The following is a 16523-nucleotide window of genomic DNA, read 5'->3' as shown; positions in this document are numbered from 1 at the left end:
CATCCTAATTGCCTGTCTTGATCTCATTTGCATATAATTTTAGACGCCTTACCAAGGAACAGATCAAGTGTTAGGTGAGTTTTGCTGTCCCCATTGCCGTAGTAAATGGAAAAGTGCAAACAGTTATGACAATACTGGACAACAGTGTCATAAGTGCAAAATAATTGTCTATCCTCACAAACAAATCCAGTTCTTGAAATCTGACAGTGACTACGATTACGAAGGAGATTTCTACGCATCGCCCAGAATGAGGCGTCACATCCGTAATATTCATAAGCTCAAGAGCGCCAAATTCAAATATTCTACTTGACTGCTCTCACTCATTTACGGGGAAAATAGGCCAAGATAGCAAGATAGCTGTAGTAGTCATCGAAAATGCTTATTTTTCGTATCAAGATATATCTACAGTAAAACGTTGCCATTGGTTTTCCTAAAACTAGGGTTAAACTTTCAAGATCATAACAGCTAATCAATATCAGCGTAATATTCTTGGTAGGAAACTGTATTTGAAGTTAACCTATAATCACGATATTACAAGTATGGAGAAAGCTTGCTCATCATTTGAAATTTACCTCATATTTTTACACGACCGTTTAATAATTTAATAAAGTTATCATGGGGGAAATGTTCCCAGACATCTTAAGTTTACTTCTGCAAAATTTCATAGAGTTTTCGATAAATATTTTTGGTAGGAAACCCGACTTTTTTAGAAGTATCTAACAAATTGCATACTAATCAGTAGCATTTAAATCTCCCGCGTTATCGGAAGAAACGTAAGTTCCGCCTACTAAAACCACCGTCCATGTCACAGTTACAACAAGGGAAGCAAAAAGAGTCACTAAAATTAACAGTGTTATTTGGATTGTTTATTCGCAACTAGTAAACTAAACGTACTGACACACGGTGCAACATTGCATGTAACATTGCACGCAACAGGACTATTGCAGCGTGTGTCTACCCCAAACTTGTTGCACGCAACGTTGCATGCAACAAATCTGAAGTTTAATCGCGCTATACTCTTGCAACATGCTATGATATTTAATCAAAATTTATTTATTTTTTAGGCTTGCAAGTAAGATAAAAACAAGGCCAATAGGTGTACTTATACTCGGAAATACGCGTGCTCTGCCAATAGTGTCAAAACAGTTGTATTAGGGTTAGTTTCCATATATTTCATTGTGTTCACCCAAATGCCTCGACTTGAAACAATTGTTTGTAACTGTGAAATCTGTTGTTAACGTTAATTTGCACTTATCTTGACCAATCAGAATCAAGTAATTTTGCAGTGTATTATAAAGTTGGAAAATAAAGAATACATTTGTATGCATACATAAAATCAATGTACATTCCGAGAATTTGTACTAAGGAACAACCAGCGACTTTTTGACAAGCACGCAATCGAAGCTCTTGAATGAATATAATAACATAATAAATTAAATTCAGTTGTATGGTATACTCAGAGGTACAGTAACACCCGCCAGAGAGGATGCTAACAAATGCATCAATAAAATAAAGATGATAAAAGCCGCTTTACAGCCACTGTCATTCATCTATAATTTCTCTAAACGTCTGAAAACACATGCACGGGGCTGGAACTGTATATCGTGGAGTTTAAACGTGATAAGTATTTCTGCACATTCATGAGGTGATATAGGATTTTGCATGCACTAGACATTTTTCTCCGCCTTCTCCGGTTTTCCTCCATCCGAAAAAAATCAAAACGCTAAATTTCAGTTCGATGTGCGAGCTAACCACCGTGCCCTATTTTGAGCAGACGCTGTTTTTTAGGTTATTGATAAAATTTGAGGATTGAAGACATTGAAGGAGACATACCAAGCTTAGCCCTTTCGAGCAGTGCTTCATATTGGAGGTAGCTATTTCATACAAGTAAAGCATAAGATGCCTGAGTGCGTCAACATTATAAGATAACCTTCTCTTAGGATTTTCCGTGTTGTGTAAACCACATTAGGTATGACGTTAGACAAATAATCATACCATGATTACCTCGGGATCCGTTATTTCCAGGGGGACGCTTTGTCTAAATATCCCGCTCATGAAATTAAAAATCTAAATCTGCAAATGGTTAGACTTTCGAGTGGCTTGGATGACCACTTTAAATGGCGGTCCCGTCTCTCCACACTTCATCATTACTAACGAATATCGGAGGGACGTAAAAGAACCACTGAGGACGTAAAGACACCCTGGCTGTGACCACCCTCAGTGCCTACACCTCATACTATCCCTCATTCACAAATCATCGTAAAGCGCCTTTGAACATATCCATATGGAAAAGAGCGCTATATAAATATCATTAATAAGCATTAAAGATGAGGGACGATTAGACTACTCGTCCCTCAAGAATATAATCATGAGGGAAGAATAGTCTACATATCCCTCCTCACCATTCGTGAAGCTCGGTCCCACACATAACAAATCACAAGGACCATAAATGAGTCGCATGGACCCAGTAAAAATCTTATACTAGCTGCAATGGCTCTCTATTGCAATCTGTTAAAGATCCTGGTTACGGTATTACTTATAATAGATACATTGGGTTTGCGACGGGAACGGGGATAGGGACAGGGACAGAGATTACCGAATTCAAAATGAACACCCATATAGTTCCATTCTCATCGTAGGCCATGAGTGAAATTCTTCTACGATGATACGGATGTATCGAGCAATAAGTGGTTGAGGGAGACTGTTTTTGACTATTGTTTGTTTATCGTTGTTTGCAGGGAATACCTGAAGACAAATAAAACGACAGTTTAGTATAACATTTTTACTGGGGCTGTTTGCAGCATGCTTACTCTTTTCTTCTACTTCTCTCGTGTCTATACCGGCTTCGCTTCGTCTTCACTCATTTTCTTTCGTTTCCTATTATTCTAATCTGTTATTTTTTAATCAGTAAGCAAACAAATTATTAGTAGAATCAATTATGAAGAGTATTTCAAAAAATAACCTTAATAGCGCCATCTTGGAGGTATTGTATCCAGCTGGTTGCATCGTTGCTGTAGGACACGGAATATTTCGTAACATATTGATCAGCACCGAGCGATCTTCCCTGTGTGGCAATCCTAGTAATCATCTTTGGGCACCTAAGATCAACCTGTAAATGCTGTCCTACAGATCTTATTCTTGCAGCCCATGAACCATACGTAACGCCGGCTATCCCTGGGTTTTTTAAGCGTGCTTGCCAAGGGTCGAGCGTGATACTTGATGGGTATGTCGATGAGGCCGTAATCTGGGAGTCAGTGATGTTTCCGTCTTCCATCCCAAGTGGTATTTCACATTCTTATTAAAAAAAATCAATCATTAGTAAACTACTATTTAACGATTAGGCCCGCAGCCCAAATAGCCTACGAGTCAAAAGATATTATATCTCTCTTGAATGTCTTTTTATCTCCTCATTATACTTTGAAGTAACTGAACTCGAGAAAGTCAACCGTCATTAACGAAATCTAACTGGTTGAAGTACTTGGTATATAGAATAAGGACCAAGTCGACATCGTAATTATTCTACTTCTATGCTATGCCAAGACTTTTATTTCTCTATATGCTACCAACATGCAGGAATAATATAAATGAGTTTCTGTTTACCTCTTTGACTTGCGTTAACATTGCCAACGCATGTTTCACTCTCCAGACCTAGACCGATACAGTAGGCACCTCTATTCAGTGGCGGTGGATTGGAGCAGGTTCTGTTACGCGTCCTGGGACAAGACGCGGGATGAGATTGACAGGTTGTCCATGTTGTCCATGGGGCCCAGCCTCCATCAACTAAAATCACCAGTAGGAGAGAACAAGGGTCAGGACGGCCTTACTTACGGCGCAAGCATTATTAATTTTGATAAGCGAGTTAAAAACAAAAGCTTTTCGAGAAAAAATAACTTAATAAAACCTAATGGGCCACTTTAGGGACGAGCAAGAGACTGGGGCGAGTTTTGAAATTTAATATTATTAGCAAAAGAGCTGATAAAGCACCTCAATATAGTAAGTCTGTGAAATTTGAAAATGATTGGATGAAAAGAACCAGAATTATTGGCTTTCAAAAGCGTTGAAAATTCACAAAGAATGTATGGTTACTGGCCGGACACGTCCCCTGTAACCATACATTCTTTGTTAATTTTTCAGACTTTTGAAGGCTTGTAACAACTGGTTACTTTTATTCAATCATATACAAATTTCATAGACTGTCACCAGCCCCTCTTTTCCAAACTCAGGGAGAGGAAAAGTAGGGACTGTGGACAACACACAGAGAAATGAATTACGCGTTGCCCACACAACGCAAAATTCCCATGGGCTTAAAATGAGCTGCTTGTCAACGAGCTGTCATCAAGTTCATTGCGTATGCGGCCGATTAAATAGAAGCGAAGTTCGGAGGATGTACGTTTACATTCGATGCGAAGACAAAAATGTTTACAGCAATGGATTGCTTTTCCAGAAGAGCAGAAAATGATCGCAGATGCGGTCAAACTTAATAATCTAAACTTTGTTTGCTGGCGAATATGTTTTAAATGATCAACGATTGCGAAGCTAGCGGCTGAATGAGCAGGACGAGTTTCTAGTCTAAGCTTGCAAACCTTCTTTAGTCTTCACAGTCGATAGCGGGCAGGACGGGCAGTCTTTTGCGCGTTTCTAAAGTGGCCAATATATATATTTTTAATAAAACCTCCCCCCTTCCCCCGCATAAGCGTATTCTCAAGCACTTGAATGCGAGGCTATAGCATGGCTGAATCTATTGTTCTAGTCCACATGCCTGCCACGTGAGTAACACATGAGACTTTTTAAAATTAAATTTAACGTCATAGCAAGTCGGAACGCAGGCTATCACTACTAAATGCTTATTGCATCATGTTAGTTGTCACGGCACCGCAAAATACCTACTAAAAATAATACTAATTTAATCAAAGTACGGTACTTTATCAGTTATATTTATATAATATAATATTCGCAGCCGAATACCAATTTTTAAAGTAACAACGTGTTTTTACGTGTTTTTTAAAATACTTTATTTTCATTCAATTTTATTCAAATTTGCAATGAAAACGATTTCTAAGTAATTTTATTCAATGCAATGCTGTAATCAATGGATATGTTCGACAGAATTCAATCATCTACGAATAATGTTTTAGCGTATACATACCATCACAGGTAAATGTGTCCCACGAAAAGTCAGGCCTACACATGGTGCCACTTGGACAAGGATTTGACGAACAAGGGTTCTTCAAATAAAAATAATGTCAATATTGATGTCGATATCGATGTCGATGTCAATATCGATGTCGATGTCGATGTCAATATCGATGTCGATGTCAATATCGATGTCAATATCGATTTCGATGTCGATGTCAATATCGATGTCCGATGTCAATATCGATGTCAATATCGATTTCGATGTCGATGTCAATATCGATGTCGATGTCAATATCGATGTCGATGTCAATATCGATGTCGATGTCAATATCGATGTCGATGTCAATATGGATGTCGATGTCAATGTCGATGTAGATGTCGATGTCGATGTCAATATCGATGTCGATGTCAATATCGATGTCGATGTCAATATCGATGTCGATGTCAATATCGATGTCGATGTCAATATCGATGTCGATGTCAATGTCGATGTCAATGTCAATGTCGATGTCAATATCGATGTCAATGTCGATGTCAATATCGATGTCAATGTCGATGTCAGTATTGATGTCGATGTCAATATTGATGTCGATGTCAATATTGATGTCGATGTCAATATCGATGTCAATATCGATGTCAATGTCGATGTCGATGTCGATGTCGATGTCAATATCGATGTCGGTGTCAATATCGATGTCAATATCGATTTCGATGTCGATGTCAATATCGATGTCGATGTCAATATCGATGTCGGTGTCAATATCGATGTCGATGTCGATGTCGATGTCGATGTCAATATCGATGTCGATGTCAATATCGATGTCGATGTCAATATCGATGTCGATGTCAATATCGATGTCGATGTCAATATCGATGTCAATGTCGATGTCAATATCAATGTCAATGTCGATGTCAATATCGATGTCAATGTCGATGTCAATATCGATGTCAATATCGATGTCAATATCGATGTCAATATCAATGTCGATGTCAATATCAATGTCGATGTCAATATCGATGTCAATATCGATGTCAATGTCGATGTCAATGTCAATATCGATGTCGATGTCAATATCGATGTCGGTTTCAATATCGATGTCGATGTCAATATCGATGTCAATGTCAATATCGATGTCGATGTCAATGTCGATGTCAATGTCGATGTCAATGTCGATGTCAATGTCGATGTCAATGTCAATATCGATGTCGATGTCAATGTCGATGTCAATATCAATGTCAATGTCGATGTCAATATCGATGTCAATGTCGATGTCAATGTCGATGTCAATATCGATGTCAATGTCGATGTCAATATTGATGTCGATGTCAATATCGATGTCGATCTCAATATCGATGTCAATATCAATGTCAATATCGATGTCAATGTCGATGTCAATATCGATGTCAATATCAATGTCGATGTCGATGTCAATATCGATGTCGATGTCAATATCGATGTCAATATCGATGTCGATGTCAATGTTGATGTCAATGTTGATGTCAATATCGATGTCGATGTCAATGTAGATGTCGATGTCGATGTCAATATCGATGTCGATGTCAATATCGATGTCGATGTCAATATCGATGTCGATGTCAATATCGATGTCCATGTCAATATCGATGTCGATGTCAATATCGATGTCCATGTCAATATCGATGTCCATGTCAATATCGATGTTGATGTTGATGTCAATGTCGATGTCAATATCGATGTCGATGTCAATATCGATGTCAATATCGATGTCAATATCGATGTCGATGTCAATATCGATGTCGATGTCAATATCGATGTCGATGTCAATATCGATGTCAATATCGATGTCGATGTCGATGTCGATGTCAATATCGATGTCAATATCGATGTCAATATCGATGTCGATGTCAATGTTGATGTCGATGTCGATGTCAATATCGATGTCGATGTCAATATCGATGTCGATGTCAATATCGATGTCGATGTCAATATCGATGTCGATGTCAATATCGATGTCCATGTCAATATCGATGTCCATGTCAATATCGATGTTGATGTCGATGTCAATATCGATGTCCATGTCAATATCGATGTCCATGTCAATATCGATGTCCATGTCAATATCGATGTCGATGTCAATATCGATGTCGATGTCAATATCGATGTCAATGTCAATATCGATGTCGATATCAATGTCAATATCGATGTCGATGTCGATGTCGATGTCGATGTCAATGTCGATGTCGATGTCGATGTCAATATCGATGTCGATGTCAATATCGATGTCGATGTCAATATCGATGTCGATGTCAATATCGATGTCGATGTCAATATCGATGTCGATGTCAATATCGATGTCGATGTCGATGTCGATGTCAATATCGATGTCGATGTCGATGTCGATGTCGATGTCGATGTCGATGTCGATGTCGATGTCGATGTCGATGTCGATGTCGATGTCGATGTCGATGTCGATGTCGATGTCGATGTCGATGTCGATGTCGGGGAATAAAACAATTTCTTTGAACCTTGACGGGGCAGTATTCAAAGCCATGGCTGGATAACATTTCACCAGGGTGTGACACGTGATCCGCGTCATTCAGCTCGCAAGACCTCTCAATCCCTTCAACAGGACCCAAATTGTACGACACACATTTTTCTTCGATAAAACATTTCCGTCCACATTCTCTTAATCCAGAATCTGGGATCCTAAACGTTTTGATGACGTGGCCAGTAAAGTGCGTGTTTTGAATGCATTTCAGAAAATCGAGTACCCTACATCCACCATCACCTGTAAAGTAACAAAATAATAATAATTTATAATAATAATAATAATAATAATGGAACTTACATAGCGCACATATCAAAATTCATGGCGCTTCACAATAAGCAATAAAATAAAATAAATATCAGTAATAATGTATAATATAGTAATAATAATAATAATGATAAGAAGTGGTTTCTTGTAACATTTTAAGATAAAATTCAGCGATAAAACTTAACTAAGAAACATAATATTTCACGACGTTTCGACGTTAACTGAACATCATTGTCAAGTGATAAAAAACTAAAAAACGTTAACTTATATACATGAATAATAATGAGTAGAAAAAGGTGCGAAAACGAAAAACTATGTTTAAAGTGCACATGAACCCTTCGACAATACTTTCAGTACTGATTCTACACGAAGTAAATAGTTGAATGGTAAAATATTTCTTGATTTGAGTGATGCGTTTCTAAGTTATGAAGGTTTATACTTCCAATATGCTAATGAGTGTGACGTCTATTAAGGCTTAATCAAATATACAAAATCGAACTGGTTCATAGAAACAGTATTTTAAAAGCATCATTATTTTACTCATGGTTTACATGAAAGCTATTTACAATTTTTATTTTCAAAATGGCCAGCATTTAGTATTACTAGTTACAACAAAAACACTCAAATACCTTACCTGACGTCATCATCATTAACATATTGGAAGTATAAACCTTCATAACTTAGAGACGCATCACTCAAATCAAGAAATATTTTACCAATCAACTATTCACTTTATGCAGAACCAGTACTGAATGTATTGTCAAAGGGTTCATTTGCACTTTAAAAACTATATTTTTGCCCATAGTTAAATCTTTTTTCTTTTGAGGCAACTAATTTGCATATGTAAACACAGGCCTCCTATTTTCCCTCGCCAGAAATTTGTCCCTTTCCCAATAAGCTTGAAATCCAGTCCAATGAACGAAAAAGGGTGATATATTAAGAAGAAAGTTCAAAAATTGTCATAGATGGTTTATTTTTTACGCGCGCTCTGTTCAGTTTGTCCATTTTCACTCTTCTTGAGCGTCTCTTGCTTGGGTTTCGGTCGAACCTTTTCTGTGGCCGTTTTCTCGAAAATAAAATAAAATTTTCGAAAACCAACTACCCAGGGATTCATATCTAATAATGGCCTATCTAACTTTAAAAGAAGAGCAAATTTGATTTTTTGACCCTTGCCACAAATTCTTGAATTTGTTCAATTCTAGCCCTTATTATGTGGACATTGCCTCTTAAATTCGATATTAAATAATAAATGACATTATGAAGGACACTTTATTTTCTCCAGATATTTCGGAATATCTAACTGTTTTGAGATACGTCAGTATGAAGTATCGCTTGTTTTGATTGCTTAGATATTCATATATGCTGCAGCTGCTTCATATCAAGTAACCTAACATTTTAGGAGCTGTTTACAAAAGCTCATAATACCTATTGACGTGTGGGAATCGTTTGATAAACCGTTCAACAGATAAGTGTTAAGTTTTACTATGTGCAACGGATTAGTATGCATCGAGGTTCATTTCGATAGCCAAATATTTCAACATAAACGTTTTATTTTTTTGTAGCGTCTCCGTAACCGTGCTTTCAGCTGCTTTCAAAACAGCCTTGTAACCAACCAACCAATTAAAAACAACCATCCCCCTACCCCCCCCCCCCCCCGGCAATTTTTCTCCGACAATATTTTATCTTGATGCGGAACAAAATACTCATTCCTTATCTAGCACCCAAATTTCAGCAAAATATGGAAAATATACGGATGTTTCTAAACTTACTCTTAATACTTTATAGCCGTACATACAAATCAAAATGTTCTTATGATTTTAGAACAGACGAAAATAACCCGCCTCAGAATTCCGCGAAAAACATTTTTTATATCCGTATATCATAATGATCCATATGATGTGATATGAAGAAAGCTTACCTATTATAACAGGCACAGCAACCAATAATAAGCTGGTAATCCAGAGGAATTTAGAGAATAGAGAGAGAAGTTTCCCAATCATCGCCAAACCCTTTCTTTTGAACCGAGTCGGTTTGCTTGACGACTGAAGAAAAAAACCTTCGATCACTGTGAATACACCTTGTCCACCTTAAACCATTGCATAAATAGAATCAATCAATATTCATGCATTGATGCTTAATGAAGAGGAGATAATAAAATATGAAATAAATAAATATTTAGATTTTTTGGTCCTTTGCATTTTATTTTCTCTGTGTGTATGTTATAGCGAGCGATTGTATAACGTATAATGTATTTATATAAGCGGACATTTCGATCATTTAGTTATTAAAGCATTTTGCTAATACTATTATACGTTATAATTGAAATAGTTCGATTGCGTGGCACACATGGGGACACCCCCCATTGAGCCTCAACTGGAGTTTGTATAATCGGAATTCCTACTTACTAGGCGTTAAAGCGAAGACGATCAATGCAGGCCTATGACAAGGCTTATATTTAGCGATTTAGTCAACAATAAAAAGTTACTTTTGCCTTTTGCAATCCGAATACCGAATACATATCCGACGAATATTTCATAGATTTTGTGTGTGTGTGTGTAATTTAAGAGGAAATTTGCTTGTAGATAGAAAAAATTAATTAAAATTTTGGCTAAAAATTTGCGGAATATTTATCTTTCTTTTCTTGTTTTTAAATTAATTGGACAAAGAATTGATAAAATAATTGAAAAAGTGTATTGGATGAATGAGTGAAAAACTGAATACAAAAAAAAAACAAAACAAAAAAAAACAAACCCTGAAATGGATAGATGAATGGATGGAATAAGCTCGCGAAGGCTTTCATTATTTTTTTCTCAATACCCTTGTTACGTTCGACATCCAAATAAGCTCAAGATGGTTATTAATTTTGACATGACATAAACATAAAATAACATAAACAATACTTTATTTACCTTCAGCGTATTTCAGATATGGTTATCAAAAAAAGTGTAAGAAAAAATATATCTTTTTTTTTTTTTTTTTTTTTTGAGACAACCTTTTTCAATCCTTATTTTATAAAACGTTAACTTGGCTGTAAAAGCAGGTGTTAAGTTCTCCTTTCTCAAGCCGAAAATCTCTCCCACGTCTTGTCCCATCCAGCAACCCCCTGCTACATCTTTGTTATAGCTCCCCAATTCTTGACCAATCGGGCAATCATTTCAATGAGAAACTTTCCAGCTAAACAGTGCTCGTAGGCGACGCGCAAAGCACGAGAGGACCAAACTGACCAGCCCCTAAACATTTTGTAGCTTGAAAGGTCTAAAGATCTTCCTTTCCATATTGCTGCTTCTTGTGGGCACGCATATTAAATTTTAGTCAAAAGTTAGGTTAAAGTAATCTGTGTATGAGGGCCGGTGGCAAAACAGCTAAAGATGCTGTGATGGACTACAACGAAATTCACCGCAGAGCTGATTCTATTTTTAAAGCTGATGCATTTTTTTTGTTTGTTTTGTTTTGTTTTTTGTTTGGCAGTCGAGAGGAAATTATGATATGATACCGCAGGGGTGGATCCAGGATTTTGTTCAGGGAGGGGTGCACCCCTTAGAATCAAAGGCACAAAGTGGGAGGGGTGCGCCCCCCTGCACCCCTCCCCTTGATCCACCCCTGTACCGATGGAGAAACTTAAAAGTCAAGCGTCAGGGATCCAAAATATGGGAGTGATTTTGTTCTTCATTGCTGGCCTTATCGCACTGTCTAAAGGTAAGTTAAATTGGATGTGTGTTTATGTGCATTTATTCCATATGCAGTGGAATAAATTTCCTTAATTTTGTTATTGACTTTGTTTACTTGCGTATAAGTTTTGTAACTTGCTTTCTTCCTTTACTTTCTTTTTCCTTTCTTATCCTTTCTAGCCGTTCCTCATATCTATCGTAGCGGTGAGAGCGCTCGGCTCTGACCAATGTGACCCGATTTCGAGTGCCAACGAGCTCGGTATTGTATGTGAGTTGAGTTGTTTGTTGGTTCTCTCCTGTGCTTCGAGGGTTTTCTAGGTTCTCCGGCTTTCCTCCCTCCGCAAAATTCAACTTCTAAATTCCAATTGGAATTACAGTAAATGAAGAGCCACTATGTGGAAATGCCACTGCGAATTTATTTATTTATTTATTTATTTATTTATTTATTTTATTTATTAAGCTCTAATCGATCCTGATTGAAGTATTTCCTTGTTCTTCTCTTGTTCTCGTTCTTCTTGTTCAGCTCTTGTTGTTGTTGTTGTTGTTCTTCTTCTTCTTCTTCCTCTTCTCCTTCCTCTACTATTACTTCTAAGATCTCCTTCGCCGTCTTCGTCTTAATTGAGTTTGCAGTCATGTATTATATGTATATCATCTTTTTTGCTTCCTTTTTTAGTTTTGTCTAGTTTTTCTTGTGCTTTCCATGCCCTTCTCCTTCTCCTTCTCGTTCTTAACTATCTTAAATAATTCATTTTTTTCTGCTTTGCAAAAACATTTATATTTATTTTCTGACACTTTTAGTGTTTAACGAATAGCTGTTAACTTATTAGAGCGAGAGTTTCTCTATTTCCAGCGATAAAAGTAAATAATCTCGAACAGAATATGCTTACATGCAAAAAAAAATCACCAATCTTAGGACTGACCAACTTAAAGGAAATAATAGTTTACAAAAACACTCATAGGCCGTAAAATTCAAGGTTTAGAAAAAGCAAATATACATATGTAAATATGTTGTGTAAATTTAGAAGCGACTCGAAACAGCATAGTATCCTATCAATCATTCTTCCTAGGGAACGAATATTCGATCAATTAAACTTTTATGTCGTGGAAAAAGCCTCTTTCGTTTGAAAGGCTTGTTTTTTTCAGCTAACTTGTAAGCCAAGATCAACAATAACACTACTCAACTCTTACAGTAAATTCCGATTGGAACACGGAACGAGGGCCACTATTTGTTTGCCATCACTGCCTGCAAGTAAATGCTATACCCTCGTACAGCATGCACGTTATCGGTTTTAGTGCCACTGATGATTCGAGTGATTTTTTAACTTAGGGCCGATCGAATACAAACGTAAATTGCAACTGTGATGAAATTTTAACACATCCAATTTCTACTTCTTAAACACATGTTAAAGTAGAAAAGGAGAAAACCTTCGTTTTGCAGTGTCTTGTTAGCATTTTTGGTTCGACAAATATATTCATAGATGTTCAAGTTTTAAGTTTATGCTAATTAGGAGGTTGATGACGTCATATTCTCAACTCGCTGTTTCCTTCAACATAGATTTCAGTATCTTTCTGAGGGTATCTGAACCTAATGAAATAAAAGAAGTCGCCTTATTATCCATTGTTTTCATTGCGTACCGTTTTGTTTACTTCTCACGGTTAATGTAAGATAAGGACATTGGCGGATCCAGGACTTTAAGAGGGGGGGTTCATTTTTGCAAATCTCGGCACAACAATAACGTTCTCTTGCATCATCATTTTTCCCATGAGGCACATCACTGGCCTAGGGGCGCTCCTGATAAGGATAACCTATCCACCAGTCCCATTTTCATATTAAATCTCATGAGTTAGTACCATACTTTTATATATATAAAAAATCCAAGGTACCAGCCGGTGGGGGTTCATTTGCACCCAATGAACCCCCCCTAAATCCGCCACAGTACTTCATTGTAACATATATTTTCGCTTAACTAGATTTTCGCAAAAAAAGTCGAGATGGTGACTTTTTGCGAGACTTTTTAACGAGACTTTTTAACAAATTGAACGATTTGGTAGAAACTGTTGCTATAACTTTCACATTTTTGCTTTTACTGATGTTTATTTAAAGTCAAATTACTAAAATTTATCATTTTCATCATTAAGAACTTGTGTCGAAAAATCAAATTTGATTTTATTTTACCAAAAGAACCTTTCAAATAGATAGGTATTTCAGGAAACGCGATCAAAAAGTCCAAGCGCAATTTTGTTTTTGTGAAATTTACGAAAGTTTTTAAAATTTAAGAAAGAATATAGATTTTTCCTAATTAATATGCACGAATCGAAAGCCAACTTAAATTTCCAAAAACCCTAACAAAAAACAAGTCAAAAGAGTCTGAAACTCAAAGGCTGAATAGGCTTCAAAAAGCCAGTGAATATAAGAAAACAAAGAAATTATACTCTTGGAAATGACAAGTGCTCTGAAATGGAAAACATTGCGCCCAAGCTAAAAGGTCAAACTAGCAATACTAATACTTTGTCTTCTTGTCCTCCCTACACAGGTGACGGTGGTTGTAAGGTACTTGACTTTCTTGACTGTTTGAAAAACAAGACTTTCGATGGTCACGTGATTAAGTCTTTCAGAATCTTAGCACCCGGTTTAGAAGATTGTCAGCACAAATGTTATATAGAAGACAACTGTGTGTCGTACAACTTGGGTCCCGTAGAAGGAATGTCGAGAACATGTGAACTGAATGACGCTGATCACGTGTCAGACCCTGGTTACGTGGTTTCCAAGGAAGATTTTGAATACTGTCCTATCAAGGTGACAAATCTTCATGATTGAAGCCTTCATTTTTTCATATTGTTTGCTCACTCATTCTCTTGCTTTGTTACTTGCGGCAATTACCCAAGAAAAATTCATTTTCAAGCTCAACAGTAAATCACAACCTTGTGCGCAGATCAGGACGCGCGAAATAGTTTTTGACTAGAGTCTTAAATTTTCCTTTTTTTGCCCTTATTTTGTTGGGTTAACTGTGGACTTGGCAAGAATTTTTACTCAAGGCCCATGTACCTTATATCCAATTTTTTTCCCGGATTGTTTCTTTTTTCAATTCCATTGTTTCGCTTTATTAGAACCCATGTTCTTCCAACCCTTGTTCTCCACGACAGTGGTGTAGCCCTGACTTCTTATGGGATACGTTCAACTGCAGTGGTGAGTAACAATATTGATACGACACTGATACAATTTTTTCAACACATTGTCCGTTTTTCCTTTTATCCGCTCGTTAAATTGTTCATTTGTTTCAGATGGAAGGTGGACCCAATGGAGTCAATGGTCTCACTGTAATTGCTCTCAAACACGTAATCGTGTTTGTATCTCTCGAATGAACGCCAATGTTCCATATTCCTGTGAAGGATCGTCGCTTGATGTCAAGAAGTGTAAACCTGCAGCGAAATTCGCATGTAAGTAAAAACATTAATAGTATTTGGAGAATTTTGAATAGCAATCAACTAAAAAAAAGTGTGAAATAGCATTTATACGTAGTCTTACAAGGGAGGCCTAAGCTATATACACATAAAACAAAATAAAACTGTCATTGGTTTATCATGCAAGTGCATTTCAAGTTTACCGAGTAAACTGAGTACGGGAAAATTTGTTGCTATTGTGCTTTGTCGATAAAGAAAGCGACCTGAAAAGATGATGTTGACTAATGGACAATTAACATGTTGATTTGAAACTTTAATCTAAAATATATATTCCTATTTATATATGTGCAGATATAGCAACCACTTTCATAATTATTTTGTGCTTGTCTGATAAGGTTTCGGTGGGACATTATGTGACACGGGATACTTACTGGAAACAAGTTACGGGGTAGACGGAAAAAGAGAGAAAGAAAAGTTATTGGAAGCAAAGTATTTCCAGGCTTATTGTCATGACAAATCTGCTACGCTTTAAAATAATCTTTTTTTCATTATACAAGGTTGTTCTGTGCCACTTGGAATTCAAAACGGGAAGATACCTGATGCACAAATCACAGCTTCCTCAGTGTTTGAATGGGACAGTAAAGCTATGCAACCCCATTATGGTCGTCTTCACCGACAGCCAACCAAAGCCTATGACACTGCGTGGTGCCCATCTAGCAAAAAAATTGGCGAGTATCTACAGATTGACTTAGGGTCAATTAAATGGATAACAAAGGTTGCCACTCAAGGACAAGATTATCCACACTTTCAATCCCGGGTCACTGAGTACACTCTGGCCTTCAGCAACACTTCAGGCACGTGGGAAGACTACAGAATCAATGACAACGACATAACGGTAAAAGATTTGACCAGTATTGAAGCGGTGTCGTGTCGTGTCGTGTCGTGTCGTGTCGTGTTGTGTCGTGTCGTGTCGTGTCGTGTTTATAAATAAAAAGTCTTTGATACATTGATTGCACTTTTTTTCCAGCACTTTAGCGGCAATTTCGACAAAACTACAGTGGTGAGTCATGAACTTTCAAAACCTGTCAAGGCACAATACGTGAGATTTGTCGTGCAATCATGGAACGATTTCCCATGTATGAGGGTTGAACTGTATGGATGTACATCTGTATAGAACCACATGCACAGCAATAAGTACCAACGAACTGACGGTACCCATCAAGACACGATACATTAGATGGAGAGGACACATATCGATGAAGGTTGAACTGTATGGATGTACATCTGTATACAACCACATGCACAGCAATGAGTACCAACAAACTGACGGTACCCATCAAGACACGATACATTAGATGGAGAGGACACATATCGATGAAGGTTGAACTGTATGGATGTGCATCTGCATACAACCACAAGCACAGCAATGAGTACCAACAGACTGACGGTACCCATCAAGACACGATACATTAGTTGGAGAGGACACATATCGATGAAGGTTGAGCTGTATGGATGTGCATCT

General features: G+C 37.2%; 2 protein-coding genes across 2 annotated transcripts; one reads left to right on the top strand and one right to left on the bottom strand.

Annotated features, from left to right (window-relative positions):
• Positions 1 to 844: 844 nt before the first annotated feature.
• LOC116301100 (uncharacterized) lies at positions 845 to 9998 on the bottom strand. Its single transcript, XM_089038406.1, has 6 exons — positions 9850 to 9998; positions 7642 to 7904; positions 5147 to 5225; positions 3601 to 3780; positions 2963 to 3294; positions 845 to 2745 (listed from the first exon to the last, which is right to left on the bottom strand). Exons 1-6 carry the CDS (start codon positions 9929 to 9931, stop codon positions 2602 to 2604), a joined length of 1080 nt encoding a protein of 359 aa, XP_088894532.1. The 5' UTR covers positions 9932 to 9998; the 3' UTR covers positions 845 to 2601.
• Positions 9999 to 11539: 1541 nt separating this feature from the next.
• On the top strand, positions 11540 to 16387 carry LOC116301068 (coagulation factor V-like). The gene is made up of 6 exons (XM_031710070.2): positions 11540 to 11627; positions 14134 to 14396; positions 14708 to 14786; positions 14882 to 15037; positions 15559 to 15896; positions 16029 to 16387. Exons 1-6 carry the CDS (start codon positions 11540 to 11542, stop codon positions 16173 to 16175), a joined length of 1071 nt encoding a protein of 356 aa, XP_031565930.1. The 3' UTR covers positions 16176 to 16387.
• Positions 16388 to 16523: the final 136 nt, after the last annotated feature.

This window comes from Actinia tenebrosa, unplaced genomic scaffold (genome assembly GCF_029948245.1).
Source record: "Actinia tenebrosa isolate PJP-AT-01 unplaced genomic scaffold, QUT_ActTen_1.0 PGA_scaffold5__44_contigs__length_20552954, whole genome shotgun sequence".
NCBI lineage: Eukaryota > Metazoa > Cnidaria > Anthozoa > Actiniaria > Actiniidae > Actinia > Actinia tenebrosa.
This window is presented reverse-complemented; position numbering and strand designations above follow the sequence as displayed.